The sequence below is a fragment of the Sesamum indicum genome, linkage group LG10 (genome assembly GCF_000512975.1).
Source record: "Sesamum indicum cultivar Zhongzhi No. 13 linkage group LG10, S_indicum_v1.0, whole genome shotgun sequence".
Taxonomy (NCBI): Eukaryota; Viridiplantae; Streptophyta; class Magnoliopsida; order Lamiales; family Pedaliaceae; genus Sesamum; species Sesamum indicum.
In genome coordinates this window covers 15,309,590-15,324,933 of record NC_026154.1, presented here as the reverse complement: position 1 = coordinate 15,324,933, position 15,344 = coordinate 15,309,590, and the positions used below count along the sequence as shown (strand labels likewise).

The window sequence follows — 15,344 nt, the reverse complement described above, 5'->3', positions numbered from 1 at the left end:
TTGTACGTTTTCATACTTATGTTATTCACGCAAATTAAATCAAGCCCGAAAATATCCTTGAAAGGTCACATATATCACACGTACATTTGTATGGTATGATTTGATTCCGAAATCGACATGAATTATTATTGCAGAACCGAAAGAAAAGAAAAACATTGGACAAAAGTAGGATATTGACGTCCACCAATAGAGTTGTCAATTTGTACTAAAATTCATGCACTGAGGTGAACTATTTTTGTCTACATATACATATAGACTCAATTCGTGGTCCAAACTTCAAATAAGCACATGAAATAATTAGTTCTCTTTATTTTTTTATGGATCACTTCTCTCTATTATTAATTATTTTTTTCTTTTTCTTTTCTACAAGTTTATCTTTACAATAATAATAATAATAATAATAATTATATATATAACTATTTTTTATATCACGACTTCAAATATCACTGAAAAAACACCTGAAAATGTGCGCCAAATCAATTGTAGTAATTTCGAATCTGTTATGTGGGTTAAAACGCGGAAAATGAAACATGCATGTTCCAAATAATGTAGAGACACAATTGTTGAATAAAAATGGTTTAAACGTTTTAGGAAAGGATAATAGTAGTCGAGACTGTGTAATGCAATAATATTCTTTTTCATGCAAATTCTTATTTTTCAATAATTGATTTATGAATATAATTCATATAAGCTGTTGGCCTTAAAATCAAATACATTGTGACTTAAGGGTACATGAAAATGAAGCCACCTACCCATATATATATAGTTTTAGACATGTGAATAATGCAAAAGCAGCCCTAATTCCTCAATCTCAATAATTTATTCCTCAATTATTTTTATTTTTTTTGGTGTTTTCACATGTGGTTTTGACAACTTTAATTTATAAAAAATAAAAAATAAAAATGAGCGACTTGATGAATTTGCAATAATTGGAGCATGCAATAGTTAATTTGTGGTCCACCAAAGTTAGGCTGTACTTCTCTAAGTCGTATGCAAATGACATGATTACAGGAATCAACTATTTCTAAAGTCTGAATTGAGGTTTTCAAGAATTTAATTAGGCTCAAGTTGAATGAATACAACTCATGTAATTATATATTTGTATAAAAAATATTGAACGTCAAAGAATTATATTTTTGAATTCTGAGCTTGTAATTGAATATGACCAATTTTTGGAGCAAATAATTAAAAAGATTACGTAATTAATTACTACTTCTCTATAATTTATTATTATTATTTTGTTTTTGAAAGCTTAAGGTTCTTGGTGGTTTCTTCGTCCATGGCCTATATATATAGAGACTGTTATCCAAACAGAGCCCTCAAGTGGGAAAAGAAACGAAAATGCCTGCTGTCAAAAGCATCAAGAAAATGGCTTATCCATACTATTCTCCTCCGCCACCATCCCCTCCGCCACCTTCTCCGCCGTGCGATACCCCTCCTCCTCCTCCTCCATGTACTCCTTCTCCTCCACCTCCTCCTCCACATTCTCCACATTGCCACCACAAAGAACACTGTGGTCACCATCACCCACCAGGCGGCGCTTCTCCGCCAACACCTACGGGGAGTCCTGTAACACCACCAACCCCGCAGCCATCTCATCACCGGCCACCAAAATCTCCCAGCCCCTCTGCGCATCCGAAAACGCCACCAGCTGTCCCGAGTGCTCCACCGAAAACGCCGTCAAAACCACCGTGTAATAACCCGCCATCACCAGGACCAAAACCGAGTGTTCCTGTGAAGCCACCAAAGCCGGCAACGCCTGCTCATCCACCAAAAACGCCGCCAGTCAGTCCGGTTGCGCCACCAAAACCGCCGCCGAAATCACCGTATCCACCAAAGACACCACCAGGTGCCCCGACTACGCCGCCAAAAAGTCCGCCAGGATCACCGAATTGTCCACCATCACCAGCCAAACCTGGTGTTCCTGTAAAGCCACCAAAGCCGGAAGCACCTGCCCCGCATCCACCGAAAACACCAACATATCCACCAAAAACACCACCGAGTGGCCCGGCTGCACCACCAAAATCGCCGCCAGGATCACCAAACTATCCACCATCACCAGCATCGAAACCTGGTGGTCCTGTGAAGCCACCAACGCCGGAAACACCTGCTTATCCACCAAAATCGCCACCAGGATCACCAAATTATCCACCCTCGCCAGCAGAAAAACCTGGAGCTCCTGAGAAGCCACCAAAGCCAGAAACGCCTGCTTATCCACCAAAAACACAGCCAGGTGGCCCGGTTTCGCCACCAAAACCGCCGCCAGGATCACCAAATTATCCACCGTCGCCATCAGAAAAACCTGGTGCTCCTGGAAAGCCACCAAAGCCCGAAACACCTGCTTATCCACCAAAAACACCACCAAATGGCCCGGCTGCGCCCCCAAAATCGCCGCCAGGTTCACCAAAGCATCCACCGTCGCCGTCAGAAAAGCCTGGTGCTCCTGAAAAGCCACCAACACCTGCTTATCCACCGAAAACACCACCAGGTGGCCCGGCTGCGCCGCCAAAATCCCCTCCAGGATCACCAAATTATCCACCGGAGACACCTGCTTATCCGCCATATTATCCACATCCACCAACCAAGCCAGGAGCCCCATCATATCCTCCTGCATATGATCATTACCCACCAATACCTCCATCGTCATTCTCTCCACCAAGTCCCAACACCCTCACCCCATTTTCACCACCGTCTAACACTCTTGTGACGCCGCCTCCCAGCGGCGGCGGGGGCGGGAACAACCACACTACCATAATTGCAGTTTGCGTTTCTTTGGGTGGCTTGTTCTTCCTCGCATTCCTTGCAGTTGGCCTCTTTTGCTTAGCCAAGAAAAGAAAGAAGCCTATCATGGTTCCAGCAGCAGCTGCTTCATGTGAACCAGAAGAAGCTTCCAGTCATCATGGAGGAGAAATTGGCGGCGCTGCCGTCCCGGCACATGGTTATGGAAGCGGAGAAATCAGTGCAGCGGGCGGAGGAATGCATGGTGGGCCACCTTCTCATGGCAATTACTAGTCAAAATAAGATTTAAATTAAATTGTTTACAACGAAAATTAGCTCCAAATCATGCATTTTTTATTTTTTTCCTCTCTATTATAAATTTAACTCAAATTAGGTTTGGTCAAATTTAAACTAATTATATGATAAAAAAAAATATTTATCATATAATTAGTATACAATTTAAATAAAGTGACAATCACATATTAAGTGTATACACTTACTCAATGATTGATTTAATCGATCAAACCTAATTTAAATAAAAAAATATCTTATATCATGAAATCAGTACCGAAATCAAAGTGTACAAGTGTGGATGTCTGTATTATTTGATCAGTGGATTTGTGTTGTAACTCATGAGATTGTATTTTGATGAATTGAATTATTATTATTTTTTAATAAAGATTGAATTATTTATGATAATTTTTCATTCATCTTTTTGTACTAAACTAAAATCGATCTTGTCTAAAATAAATTTACATTAATTATTATGTATAGCTGGCAATGATGGACTTTAATTTTTATCATTATATACAATCAACTATTTTTATATTTTATTCCCGTAATTTTAGTAAAAATTATGGTATTCAATTATTAATTTGGATAAAATTAGGCCATGGCAAATAGTATTTCTCAAAAAAAAAAAAAATTAATCACCTATTTTTCTACAAATGTGCCATTTGGAATTTCTGTTTATTCAAACTCGATTTTGATATATATATGTATATATTATACTTATATGCAATTAATTTATCTTTCTAATTAGAATAGAAAAGTCACTCTTAAAAATTTACTTGATATAATATCAAACATGGGTCGGATATGAGCACATTAGAAACGACTCACACATATATCGGACAAGGCATTCGTATATTCAAAAATATAAAATAAAAAAAAGTTAAATAAACACGATATCTGACACATCTTGAACACATCTAGAATTTTTTTTTATATATAATTTTATAAAAAAGAAAAAGAGTACAAACTAAAAATTTTGTAATGGACTTACTAAAAATTCGAGAGATGGTCACGAAAATTTAACTAATTTGGTTATTAGAATTTTTTCATTGCATACTTCTTTAAAATAAATTGAGTATGTATATTTTTTGAAGCCATGTAAGAAATTTATATATAAGACATGCTTATTTTATATTAAATTTTAATATTTTTCATATTGAATATTTTAGTTTTATAAAAAAAATGAGAATATATATAATGAAAAACTATTTTATATACAAATATATATAGCCGTGTGAGTGTCTTATCATGTCTTAATATTTTGAAATTTTTTGAGCTATCGTGTCAGCATCTGTGCAACATAGATATGACAATATAATATACCTTGTTAGGAATAGTTCAACTCCACCAAATTTGATTTGATTAAAGTTTCTCAACTGAAAGCGATCCAAATTTTTAAAAAACTAAATCCAAAAATTAAAAATTAAATCAGTGATAAATATGAGAGAAAGTTAGGGATAAAAAAATAATAAATTGACGGCAAAATAACGTGTATAATTTGAATAAATAAATAATAATATTATTATCGATATTTTAAAATTTGGTGTTGTTACGCCACAATTCACCATTTATGAATACACTGTAGTGTTTGTTCTGAAAAATGGCTTATTAAAAAAAATAAGTCTTAAAGACTATATGATATATGAGTTGGCTTATACTTAAAACAATCCCAAAAAGACGAGACAGAGCTGTCGAGAAGAATTAGGATGGGATTACGCAAATTAATTGTAGTTAGTCGTCGAAGGATTAAAGACAACTAATGTCTTGTCTTTCACACATATTAAAATGAAAAAAATTAATGTCTCATGTGTACCTCACCAAAAGTCGCACTTCTTTTATAACTTTTAGTTCGTCGCCATGTGCGCCCGCGCGCCTTCTGCACAACATGTCTCGCGACTTTTGACTCTTACTCCGGGAGTAGGTAGCTCTCAAAACATATTTTAAACTACTTTCACTTGCATAATATATATATATATATATATGCAATATAAAATATTATTTTAGAATAAAAAATAAAATAAATAATGATTATTTCCGCCAAAAAAAGAGGGGGAGTCAAAACACAATTTTAAGTAAAAGATAAATATAACAATTTAATATATATTTTTTTAGTAAAGTTTGGTTAAATATATTGATAAAAAAAATCCAATAATAAGTCAATTTTAATACTGTCCGTATTAAAACTCAAAACCTTGGAAAAATTACGTTTTGTAGGCAAAATATGAATCGACCACATTATTGTTTATTTATACTTTTTTCTTCCTTAAAAATTAATTTGTTATATAAATTACATTTTATTCATGTAAATTCAAATTTAATCATTTTATGAGAGAAAAAATGAAATATTAGTTGAAAATTATTATATATGAAGAAAAACATGAACAATATGTAGTGACCCACAAGATCGGTCTTGGGCTTGGGCTTCTCTCTTTTTATGGATTGGGCTTAAGTCTATCAAGATCTGGGCTCTCTTGTATTGGTTTATGGGCTAATACTGCCCCTCTTCTACAAGTTTACGCCCAATTGGGCTACCTTGTCTCAACTGTGCAATACAAGTTTAAATATCAACTGCGGATCAGGTCTTGTTTAATTGGCGAGATTGAGGCTTATGACTCTAAAATCTTGGGTTTGAATTCCTCGTATGTGCGGAATACTTCTATTTTAATAGTATGTGCAATTCTACTTTAACAGTAGATATTTGTTAAACAAATATATCATTATTTTGTTGTTGGTATTTGTTAGATATTCATATTTGATATTAACGATTATAATAATATTCGTCATTAAAAATTGACAATAAAAATTATAGAGAACTAACTTGAAAACTCTTTTTAACAAATGGGATAAAAAGAAAAATAATTTAGGCTTTATCCTTAGTAAATGATTGTGTTTGTGCTGAAAATTGTTCCTCATATACAATAAGGCAACATCACTGAGATTTATGTATGTTTGGATGGAATGGTCTGAACTTGAGGAATGAATTTGAAATGAAATAAAATAATTTTATATTAAAAGAATTTAAAATATAGTTGAAAAGGAGAATTGAAAAATTTAAAAATCGTGTAAATCATTGAATTATTCAAACAAATGTAAAGAATTTATGATTGAGAATTTTAAATCAATCACACCAAAAGAAGTATCATATGATTAATTCAAATTGAATCAAATTAAAAGATCTATCATTCCAATCATACTATAAAGTGTATTGTGCTTTTCATAGAATTGATTTAAATTCGATGCTAATGCAAAGAAGAGTGCATGTTCTCCAAATCTTTTTTTTCAGGCATTGAAGTATTATAGCAATTAACACTGGTGACACATAATAAGATGTAATAATACAAATTTTATTATTGAAATTACAATAACTGTTTGTTCCGTCAAGGAATCAAGAATTCACACATCAACCCTTCAGCTGTGGGAAAATTGCAAAATAACCTACTTTTCTGCTATTACATTTTCATTAAAGAAAAACCACTTTATTCGGAAAAACGCGGGAAATTAAGCACTTTCTACATCTTCAGAGCCAAATTCCGGTGGCGGAGGAAGGTTTAGGTCGAACTTTCGGTTGACGGAGACGGTGACGCGACTGGAACCGCCGCCGCCGATTGTTCCTTCGTAGTGCTTCCGCATGTGGCCGCCGAGTGCCTGACCGGTGGGGAAAATCTTTTCACAGATAATGCACTGGTGAATCCTGCCACTTGGGACGGCGTTCCGTTGGCGGCTGTTGGATGACGAGAGGGGGGTGCTTTGCGGCTTGGGGCGGTGGCTGGTTTTGTGGCCGCCGAGTGCTTGGTGTGATGGACAAATTTTACCACATATGTTGCACTCGTGAGAATTTTTCAGGGCCGAGGAGCGGACGGTGGTGGAACTAGTGTTCGTATCACTGGACACGGTCGCGTTTCTTTCGGCGGCGGAACTGGAGGCTGTGATGATGGCTGCATCGGTGGAATAAGAGTGTTCTTGATCTTTCTTGGTATCAACGGCCGCAGTTGGCTGATTTCCCTCCATACTCCCGGCGACAGAGGAGGAATTGGCTTCAGTGGACGACGATGCAATGCAGAACCCACCGCCGCTTCTAGCGAGCATGAGTAGACAGTCCGCCACAAACTCTTCCTCCTCCGTCACACAATCATCCATTATCTTGATTCGTTTCGCTTCAGGCCATGAATCAACACTTGGAGGCTGATCAACATCATCAAAGAACCGGCGGCGGCAGTGCTGAGTGGGCGGCACAACCGCTGCCCAAGGAGGCATAGCACTCACAATTTTAGAACCCATACCATCAAAATCGAAAGCGAATTAGAAAAATAATTTTTGAAAAAAAAAGTGTGAAGTGAGGATCATGAGAGATTGGCAGGGATTTATATAAACTCAAACTCCTAATCTTAACCCGATTGGGTAAAGAAGAGATAGAGTGAGAGTGAGCGTGGGAGTGGGAGTGTTGTAGTGAGCATGAAATACAACTGTATAGATTGAGACTGTAGAATTACAAGGTAAGGTTTAGGATAAGCATGTTTTCCTTAATTAAGCTGTCCTACAGTATTACACTCTTAATTAAACTCTTCTACTGTGCATTACAGATACTGTTATACTATTAATTTTACAAAAAAGTTAGTTTGACCAGCGATGACTCCTCATTAGCTTCAATTTTTAGATTTAATATATGTATATAATTATAAACTTTATCGATAAGAAATGCTTAATGTTATCTATAATATGTATATATATGATTGGATTTGATTACAATGCTTTTATTTAATTAAGATGGTGTTTGGTTGAATTAATAAGCTTTTAAGACATTCTTATTGGATCGTTTGAGATGTTAATATAAGTTCAAAAAATGTTTGGCAATTTTTTTTAAAGAAGTTATAAAATTGCAAAATAAATAGTTTGGATTACAATTCTTTTAAATCGTAGAGTGTATATCAAGAATCAAAACTGGATTCAAGACCAATCCTGATTTTGAACTAGTCCTAATTTTATAACCTGCTATCCGCCCCGAGCCCTATTTTGTGTACTTGATCCCATCCCATTCAGGGCGTGTTTGGGTCCAATTGCCACCCCTAAGGATGAATTTGCTGAAAATTGTAATTTGGTGTTCATATGAGTTGGTAATATTGCCAATTGCAATCTTCGAGGTATTTAAGCTTGATGTGCCAATTTTTTTAAATTATAAGATTTAATTGCCAAATTCAATTCCAATATAACCAAAATTACTATCACTCTATAATTACGAGACTAAAATTATAAATTTTCAGGGCTTAATATACCTAATAAAGTCATAGTGGAACACATTAGGAATGATTTGGCAATTTTGATCTCATGGGTGGCAATTTTAGTCATGTTAGAATTAAATTTAATAAGTAAGCTCTACAACTTAAAAAATTTGGTACATGAAGAATAAATCCTTCCAAAATTACAAATCTACTCGGATTTTAGTATGTGCGTCTCGAGAGCCCAAAATTCTGACCACATTGCAATTTTTGACTAATTCCATTTTCAGTACGTGTGCGGATTATTTTAAATCGTAGACCAGATTTAATTGTTAAATTCAATTTCAATAGGACTCTATAAGAACAACATTTCATGACACAAAAATATCCTTATTGCTATATTAAATTTTAATAGCATTTATATATCTATATGGTTTTAAGTTTTATTTTAGACATAATGGCGGATGATGATTTTATTCCTACGTAATTTTTCAGAATTTTATTTGCTACTTGAGTTATATGAATGAAAATAATCATTGTAATTAACTAAAAAAGAAATATCAATTATGTATCCGTGTTAATATCAATTATATATATATATATATATATATATATATATTATTTTGATGCAAAAATTCCAACTACGGAACTCTAGTTGCTTGCTGAATTGACGAATTCAATTCAACCAATTGCAATACAAATTAAGGTAATTTGGCCCCAATAAACCAAGAATCAAGTTCTGGAGGGGGCGGCAGATTCAAGTCCAAATTCCGGCGGATCGGAGTTGCATGATGCCCATCACCATCGCCGTGGGTGATACTGGTTGCGCCGCCGTCGGAGCTGGTGACGCCGCTCAAGCTGCTGCCACCGTCCGTGGAATTTATACCACTCTTAGCGCCGGCGCTTCTGCCGATTACACCCTCGTAATGCTTGCGCTTGTGGCCGCCCAATGCTTGGCCGGTCGGAAAAGTCTTGTGGCAGATGGTGCACGCGTGAGGCCGGCCACTTGAGTAACTGGTACCAGCTGTATATTTAGACGTCTCGATGGTGGCGGTATCGCTGGCCGTCGGCGGTTTACTGCGGTGGCTGGCTTTATGGCCACCGAGAGCTTGGTACGACGGGAAAACCTTATCGCAAACACTGCACTTGTAACAATTAACCGGAGAAGGAGAAACAACCTCCGTCTGTTTCTCCGAATCATCTGTGGCGGGACTGGTGGGATGATCGTCGCTCCTTGCTAGTATAACGAGACAACCAGCTATATACGCCTCATCCGATACCCGCTTGGAGCGCTTGGCTCTCATCCACGATTCAGGCCCAACGTCGTGGCGACGGAAAGAAGGCAGCGTCTGGGCCGGCGCCGGAGGAGTCAAAGCTTCGAGCGATGACGATGAAACGCAGAACCCACCACCACTTTGGGCGAGCATGAGTAGGCACTCCGCCACAATCTCTTCCTCCTCCGACAGACAATCATCCATTATTTTGCACTGCTCAGCTTCAGGCCATGAATCAACACTCCAAAACTGATCAACATCATCAAAACAGCAATAGCGGAGGCTGGGCTGAGTGGGAGGCAACACCACGGGTAGAGTACGCATGACATTCATAGTCTAAAAACTCATGGCATCGAAACCGAAAAAGAATTATAATAATAATTTTGATAAACGTATGATGGAATGATGGTGAGAGATTGGGAGGGACTTATATAAATCCAAACTCCTCAAATTCTATTCCAGTGCATGTTGATTAATTCGGGGAAGAGTGGGAGTGGGAGTGTTGTAGTGAACATGAAATACACCTACTGAAGGTGTATATGCGTGTTTTGGCTTCCAATTAAGGTAGGTAATAGTAAGATGTCTATATTACAGAAACTAACTATGTAGAATTAAGTATATTATTATATGGTAACAAATTCACATGGGGGACCCACAATTCCAAGAAATTTCTTTATTTATTAGTGAGGATTTAAAAGGAAATTAATAATCAAGAGAGAGAAGATAAGTGACGAATTATAAGATAACGTTTAGGGTTTAAGTTTTCTTTAAGGATTTAGATAAGAATAGAAAGTGTATATCTTTAATTGTATTTTTGAGCTGTACACTAAAGATTTTTATATTAATTATAAATAATATATTGTTATTTTGTATTATTGGATTTTGATTCCAATCTTTTTTATTTAGTTACAAGTTGAGAGAGAGGGAGAGTAAGAGGTGGCAATTCGGGTTAGAACAATAGAGAAAGCAAGAGTTTAATTATGTGCTTTACGTACACTCCAAAATTCGGGCTAAATTACAAATATCAATTATGCATCAATGTTAATATTCGACTAGTATAAATATACATATGTTATTGCGATACAAAGACTCGGGTAATTTTTCATATTTTAATAATGGCCAAATTGCATATTACCCTCTGTATTTTCAAAAGTTAGTTAAAAATCTTCTTGTGTTTTAAAAATAGGTAAAAGATTCTCTTTATTTTTTCAAATATAGCAGACTCACCCCTCACCGTTAATTGAAGCTAACGACATTAATTTTTTTTTATCAAAAGATTGTTATGCCCTTATCAATTATATATTATTTTTTTCATTACTGTTGAATTTTTTTTATTGAGTAACAACCGTAAAATTTAATCAATACATCTCAACTATTAGATCTAAATTATTTAAGATTAAGATTTAATCAATTTTTATATATTTATAATTATAAAATATAAAATATTATTTATAAAAATACAAAATAGGCCGCCCGCCACCAGTTCCCCCCTTCTCCCAGCCCAGCGCAGAGGAGGGCGACAACTACATTACCCCCAATTGCATGCGGTCGCAGTCGCCAAAATCCCCATGGGCGCCCCCCAATTGTGTTGAAATGGGCGACCATCGCGGTACTTTGGGCGACGGTGACACGATCGTTGCCGTCACTCATTTTTTTTTTCTAATAAATTTAAAATTTAATTTAGAGAAAGAGAAATTTGAAAATGATAAAAAAATTTAAAAATTATTAAAACAAGTATTAAATTTTCATTGTAAATACATATAATAGTCATTTAAATTTAAATTATTTATAGTACATAATTTATTTAAATATTAATTTAAATTAGTTAATCAAATATCCTGTTGTTGTTCATTAACATTACATTGATATAATATTTAAATTTTAAAACATAATATACTTTGTATTGTGTTTTTAATATAATTTTTATTTAAATTAAATTTATAAAAAAATATATACATTGTTTTGTATTTTGATATTTAAATAAATATATTTAATTAGGAGGGATGAAAATACAAAAAAACAAATCAATTAAAAATAAAGTTAAAACACATATATTAGATCATGGTAATTTAAAACACAATATAGGGGTATTTTGTCAGTTTATAGCAAAAAATTATCAAAATTCGCAGAGAAAATCATACCCACTCGCACCACCAGCGGGTACACTTTACATTATATTAACTTCTAACGGAAGGAGTTGCACAAAGTTTTAGAAAATAGAGAGGGTTTTTTTTGCCTATTTTTATAGCACAAGGGGGTTTTAGCTGACTTTTAAAAACATAAGGGTGTAATATGCAAGTTGGACTTTAATAATAAATAAATTACAATGAGCTCTCCAGAGTCGACATGATTACAAATACTCCCTCGTTGGCTGCAAAATCATCAAAACTCTCCTGGTTTAAACGACTGTCTAACACATAGCTCAATTCGTTAGTCTACATTAGGTTTCCATCAATTTTTTATAGTATTAAATTAACCAAAATGTCTTGTGAATTATAAATTATAATTTTACTTATTTTTTAATTTTTTTAAGGACTAATTAGATTTTATTTTTATAATTTTTAAAATTTTTCCATCCATCTAGTCCAATTTATTTATATAATCTCTCAAGAAAAAAAATTAGTATGGACAAAGTTAACAATTCCAAACCTTCACCAAATAATTACATAATTTCATCAAAAATTAAAAAGATATTCATAAATTTTCAGACAACGAGCAAAATATTTATAATTGTACTGAACCTTAAGAAATCCCATTATAGTTTTTCCTTCCATAATAAAATTCAACATTTTATAAGGGTTTAAAATATGAAAAAGGTTATACCATGTCTTAAATACATTTAGCCAAACACTCTACCTCACTTTATACATAGGAACTTTGAGCTTTAATTGAGTTGGGGTGGGACTCATATTAGGCATAATTATCTCAGCATTTAATTAATTTTCGGAGGGCAATTTTGGACCTCTCCTCATATGCAATATCTATATATCTATATTATTAATTAATCATATCATTGTTGTTCTCTCCACTCCAATCAAATTATTTCATAATTAACATCATGTTTTTCAAATAATTAATTCAAAAAAAAGATTTTTGGGAATATTGTTATCAAACATTCATTGCTGTGGAAGGGGTAGGACTTTGATCATAAGGCTTCACATTAAATAATTTTTTTGACAATATAAAGTGTTCAAAAACTTAGATTTATATGTAGTATACTTTTTCTTTTAAAAAAAAACAAATCAAAACAACAATAACAATAATAATAAAGAAAGATATTGAAAACTAGTAAAAGTATTCTAGACGACATTAATTTTAAATAAATCTAGAGTAAGTATTTTAAATAATTCTATTCAAATGAGTTTGTGATTCATTATAGTAATTCAATATATAGTTCAAAAAGAAAGTTTAAATATCTAGAATCTTTTATAGCATAATTTATCCTAATAGGTTCGAAAAATTTGTAATTTTCAAATTCATCAATCCAAATATCGGATTATAAATAAGAGGCAAAATGACACTTTTGGTCTCATAGATAAGACCATCCTCACTGTTGACTTCGTTTTACGGAATTGACACTTTTAGTCCAAAAATTCTAAAATTTGACATTATTATCTTAGTATGTTAAATATTAATTTTTAAAAAAAATTATATATATATGGGAATAAATAAAAATTTGGACATTTATAATTAAGTCAATAATCATTGATTAATGATTTGTTAATATTTAAGGACATAGTATCAAAATTTTATAATTTTAAAATTAAAAAGTGTCAAGCTAAAAGTGAATAATGACCGTGTGGTGGAATCAAATGGGAATTTTTCCAAATCCAATTACTTGTCTTCAAATTTTACCAATCTCCTCTAGTTTTGATTCTTGATATACACTCTACGATTTAGAAGGTAAAAATTACAACTCCCTCGAAACAAAGCCTTTAAATTTGTTTAGATTATAGAACTTTTAATATAAAATTATTTGAAATCGATCTTCCAATCAAATGTAACCCTAAAGAGTTTTGGCACAATTAAAAGTCACGAGGAATATTTTTATATTAATTTAGACAATCGTAAATATTTTTTTTTAGTTCGTACCTGAGCCTCAAGCTAATAGAAACAAATGTGTGAGTACTATACATGAAATGCTCAAATCTGCATCCAAATTCAAACTAATTCCCTACCAAATACGGAACTCTACTTGCGTTGCTGAATTAACCAATTCAATCAAACCAATTGACTGCAAATTGAGGTAACTACACATGAAGTTGCACACAATCAAAAGAATTTGCCGCAAAAAACCAAGAATCTAAACGATTCACGCCAAGTAAAGACTCAAATCAAGTTCTGGCGGGGGCGGCAAATTCAAGTCCAAATTCCGGCGGATCAGAGTCGCATGATGCCCATCACCGTCGCCGTGGGAGATACTGGTTGCGCCGCCGTCGGAACTGGTGACGCCGCTCAAGCTGCTGCCACCGTCGGTGGAAATTACACCACCCTTAGCGCCGGTGCTTCTGCCGATTACGCCCTCGTAATGCTTGCGCTTGTGGCCGCCCAATGCTTGGCCGGTCGGAAAAGTCTTGTGGCAGATGGAGCACGCGTGAGGCCGGCCACTTGAGTAATTGGTACCAGATGTATAATTAGACGTCTCCGTGGTGGCGGTTACGGACGCCGTCGGCGGTTTACTGCGGTGGCTGGCTTTATGGCCACCGAGAGCTTGGTACGACGGGAAAACCTTTTCGCAAACATTGCACCTATAACAATTATCCTTCAGGGACGAATGGAGAACCGGAGAAGGAGAAACAACCTCCGTCTGTTTCTCGGAATCATCGGCGGCGGGATCGCCGGAGGGGGAGGCGTCTCCGCCGCTCCTAGCTAGCATAACGAGACAGCCAGCTATATACTCCTCATCTGATACTCTCTTGGAGCGCTTGGCTGATCTCCTCCACGATTCAGGCTCAAAATCGTGACGGCGGAAAGAAGGCAGCGTCCCCGCCGGCGCCGGACGAGTCAAAGCTTCGAGAGTCATGATTGACTGCGTGTGTGTGTGAAGAGAAACTGGAGACGCCGGAATTATCCAAAGGCGTGAAGAGAGAGATTACGTTGAAGTCGAAGGTGTGAAGTGGAGGGAGAGTGAGAGAGAGTATCCCCTTATATATATATATATACGCAGAGAGAGAGAGAGAGGGAGAGAGAGGAATTGAAGTGGGAGTTGCGTTGCGTTGGAATGGCGGTGGAGGAAGGAAAGGTTTACTATAACTCTAGAATACGATATCTACTATTCTCTATTTTTCCCACAAATTACACTACTTCTCAACTAAGTTTAACTTTATTTATTATTATTATTATTTTAAAATAAAATTTTGACTCACTTTAATTTCAATCACCACCATAAATCATGAAATTATAAATTTAAATTAAAATTAAAAATAATTATATTTATATCTACTGATCTATAGTCTATTTGTACAAATTATTCCTACCTTTTGAAAAGTTAAACATACACCCATAAAAAACGTTGTCGTAAATACACAAATTATTTTTTTTTATTAAAAATTATATATATACCCCTATAAACGTCAATAACTTTAAAGAAACTATTCCTAATTTTTTGTTGTTAAGACAAAAAGAATATTTTTATAAATAAATCATAAATCGAACTTGTAATTGGATCATCCTTTTAAATTACTTATTAATTTCTCAAACTAATGAAGAAAATCAAACTCATAATTTTCAAGCTGAAATTATATTAACATCCAAAAAATATATATTTAATTTGTCAAAGACAAAATTAAAAACACATTATAATTGTAATTATAAATAAATTTAATTATTTAATTGCAAAACTTTA

The 15,344-nt window shown here is 34.5% G+C and overlaps 3 protein-coding genes across 3 annotated transcripts; 1 reads left to right on the top strand and 2 right to left on the bottom strand.

The window, feature by feature from the left end:
* On the top strand, positions 1,312-3,385 carry LOC105172671 (basic proline-rich protein). The gene has a single exon (XM_011094207.2). It carries the CDS (start codon positions 1,342-1,344, stop codon positions 3,010-3,012), a length of 1,671 nt encoding a protein of 556 aa, XP_011092509.1. The 5' UTR covers positions 1,312-1,341; the 3' UTR covers positions 3,013-3,385.
* LOC105172831 (zinc finger protein ZAT6-like) lies at positions 6,511-7,290 on the bottom strand. Its single transcript, XM_011094407.1, has one exon. The coding sequence runs from the start codon at positions 7,288-7,290 to the stop codon at positions 6,511-6,513; it is 780 nt and encodes a 259-aa protein (XP_011092709.1).
* LOC105172670 (zinc finger protein AZF2-like) lies at positions 13,532-14,706 on the bottom strand. The gene has a single exon (XM_011094206.2). It carries the CDS (start codon positions 14,520-14,522, stop codon positions 13,812-13,814), a length of 711 nt encoding a protein of 236 aa, XP_011092508.1. The 5' UTR covers positions 14,523-14,706; the 3' UTR covers positions 13,532-13,811.

Bases quoted from the DNA above. Each gene is read 5' to 3' on its own strand.
- LOC105172671 (XM_011094207.2), top strand. From the start codon at position 1,342: ATGCCTGCTGTCAAAAGCATCAAGAAAATGGCTTATCCATACTATTCT.
- LOC105172831 (XM_011094407.1), bottom strand. From the start codon at position 7,290: ATGGGTTCTAAAATTGTGAGTGCTATGCCTCCTTGGGCAGCGGTTGTG.
- LOC105172670 (XM_011094206.2), bottom strand. From the start codon at position 14,522: ATGACTCTCGAAGCTTTGACTCGTCCGGCGCCGGCGGGGACGCTGCCT.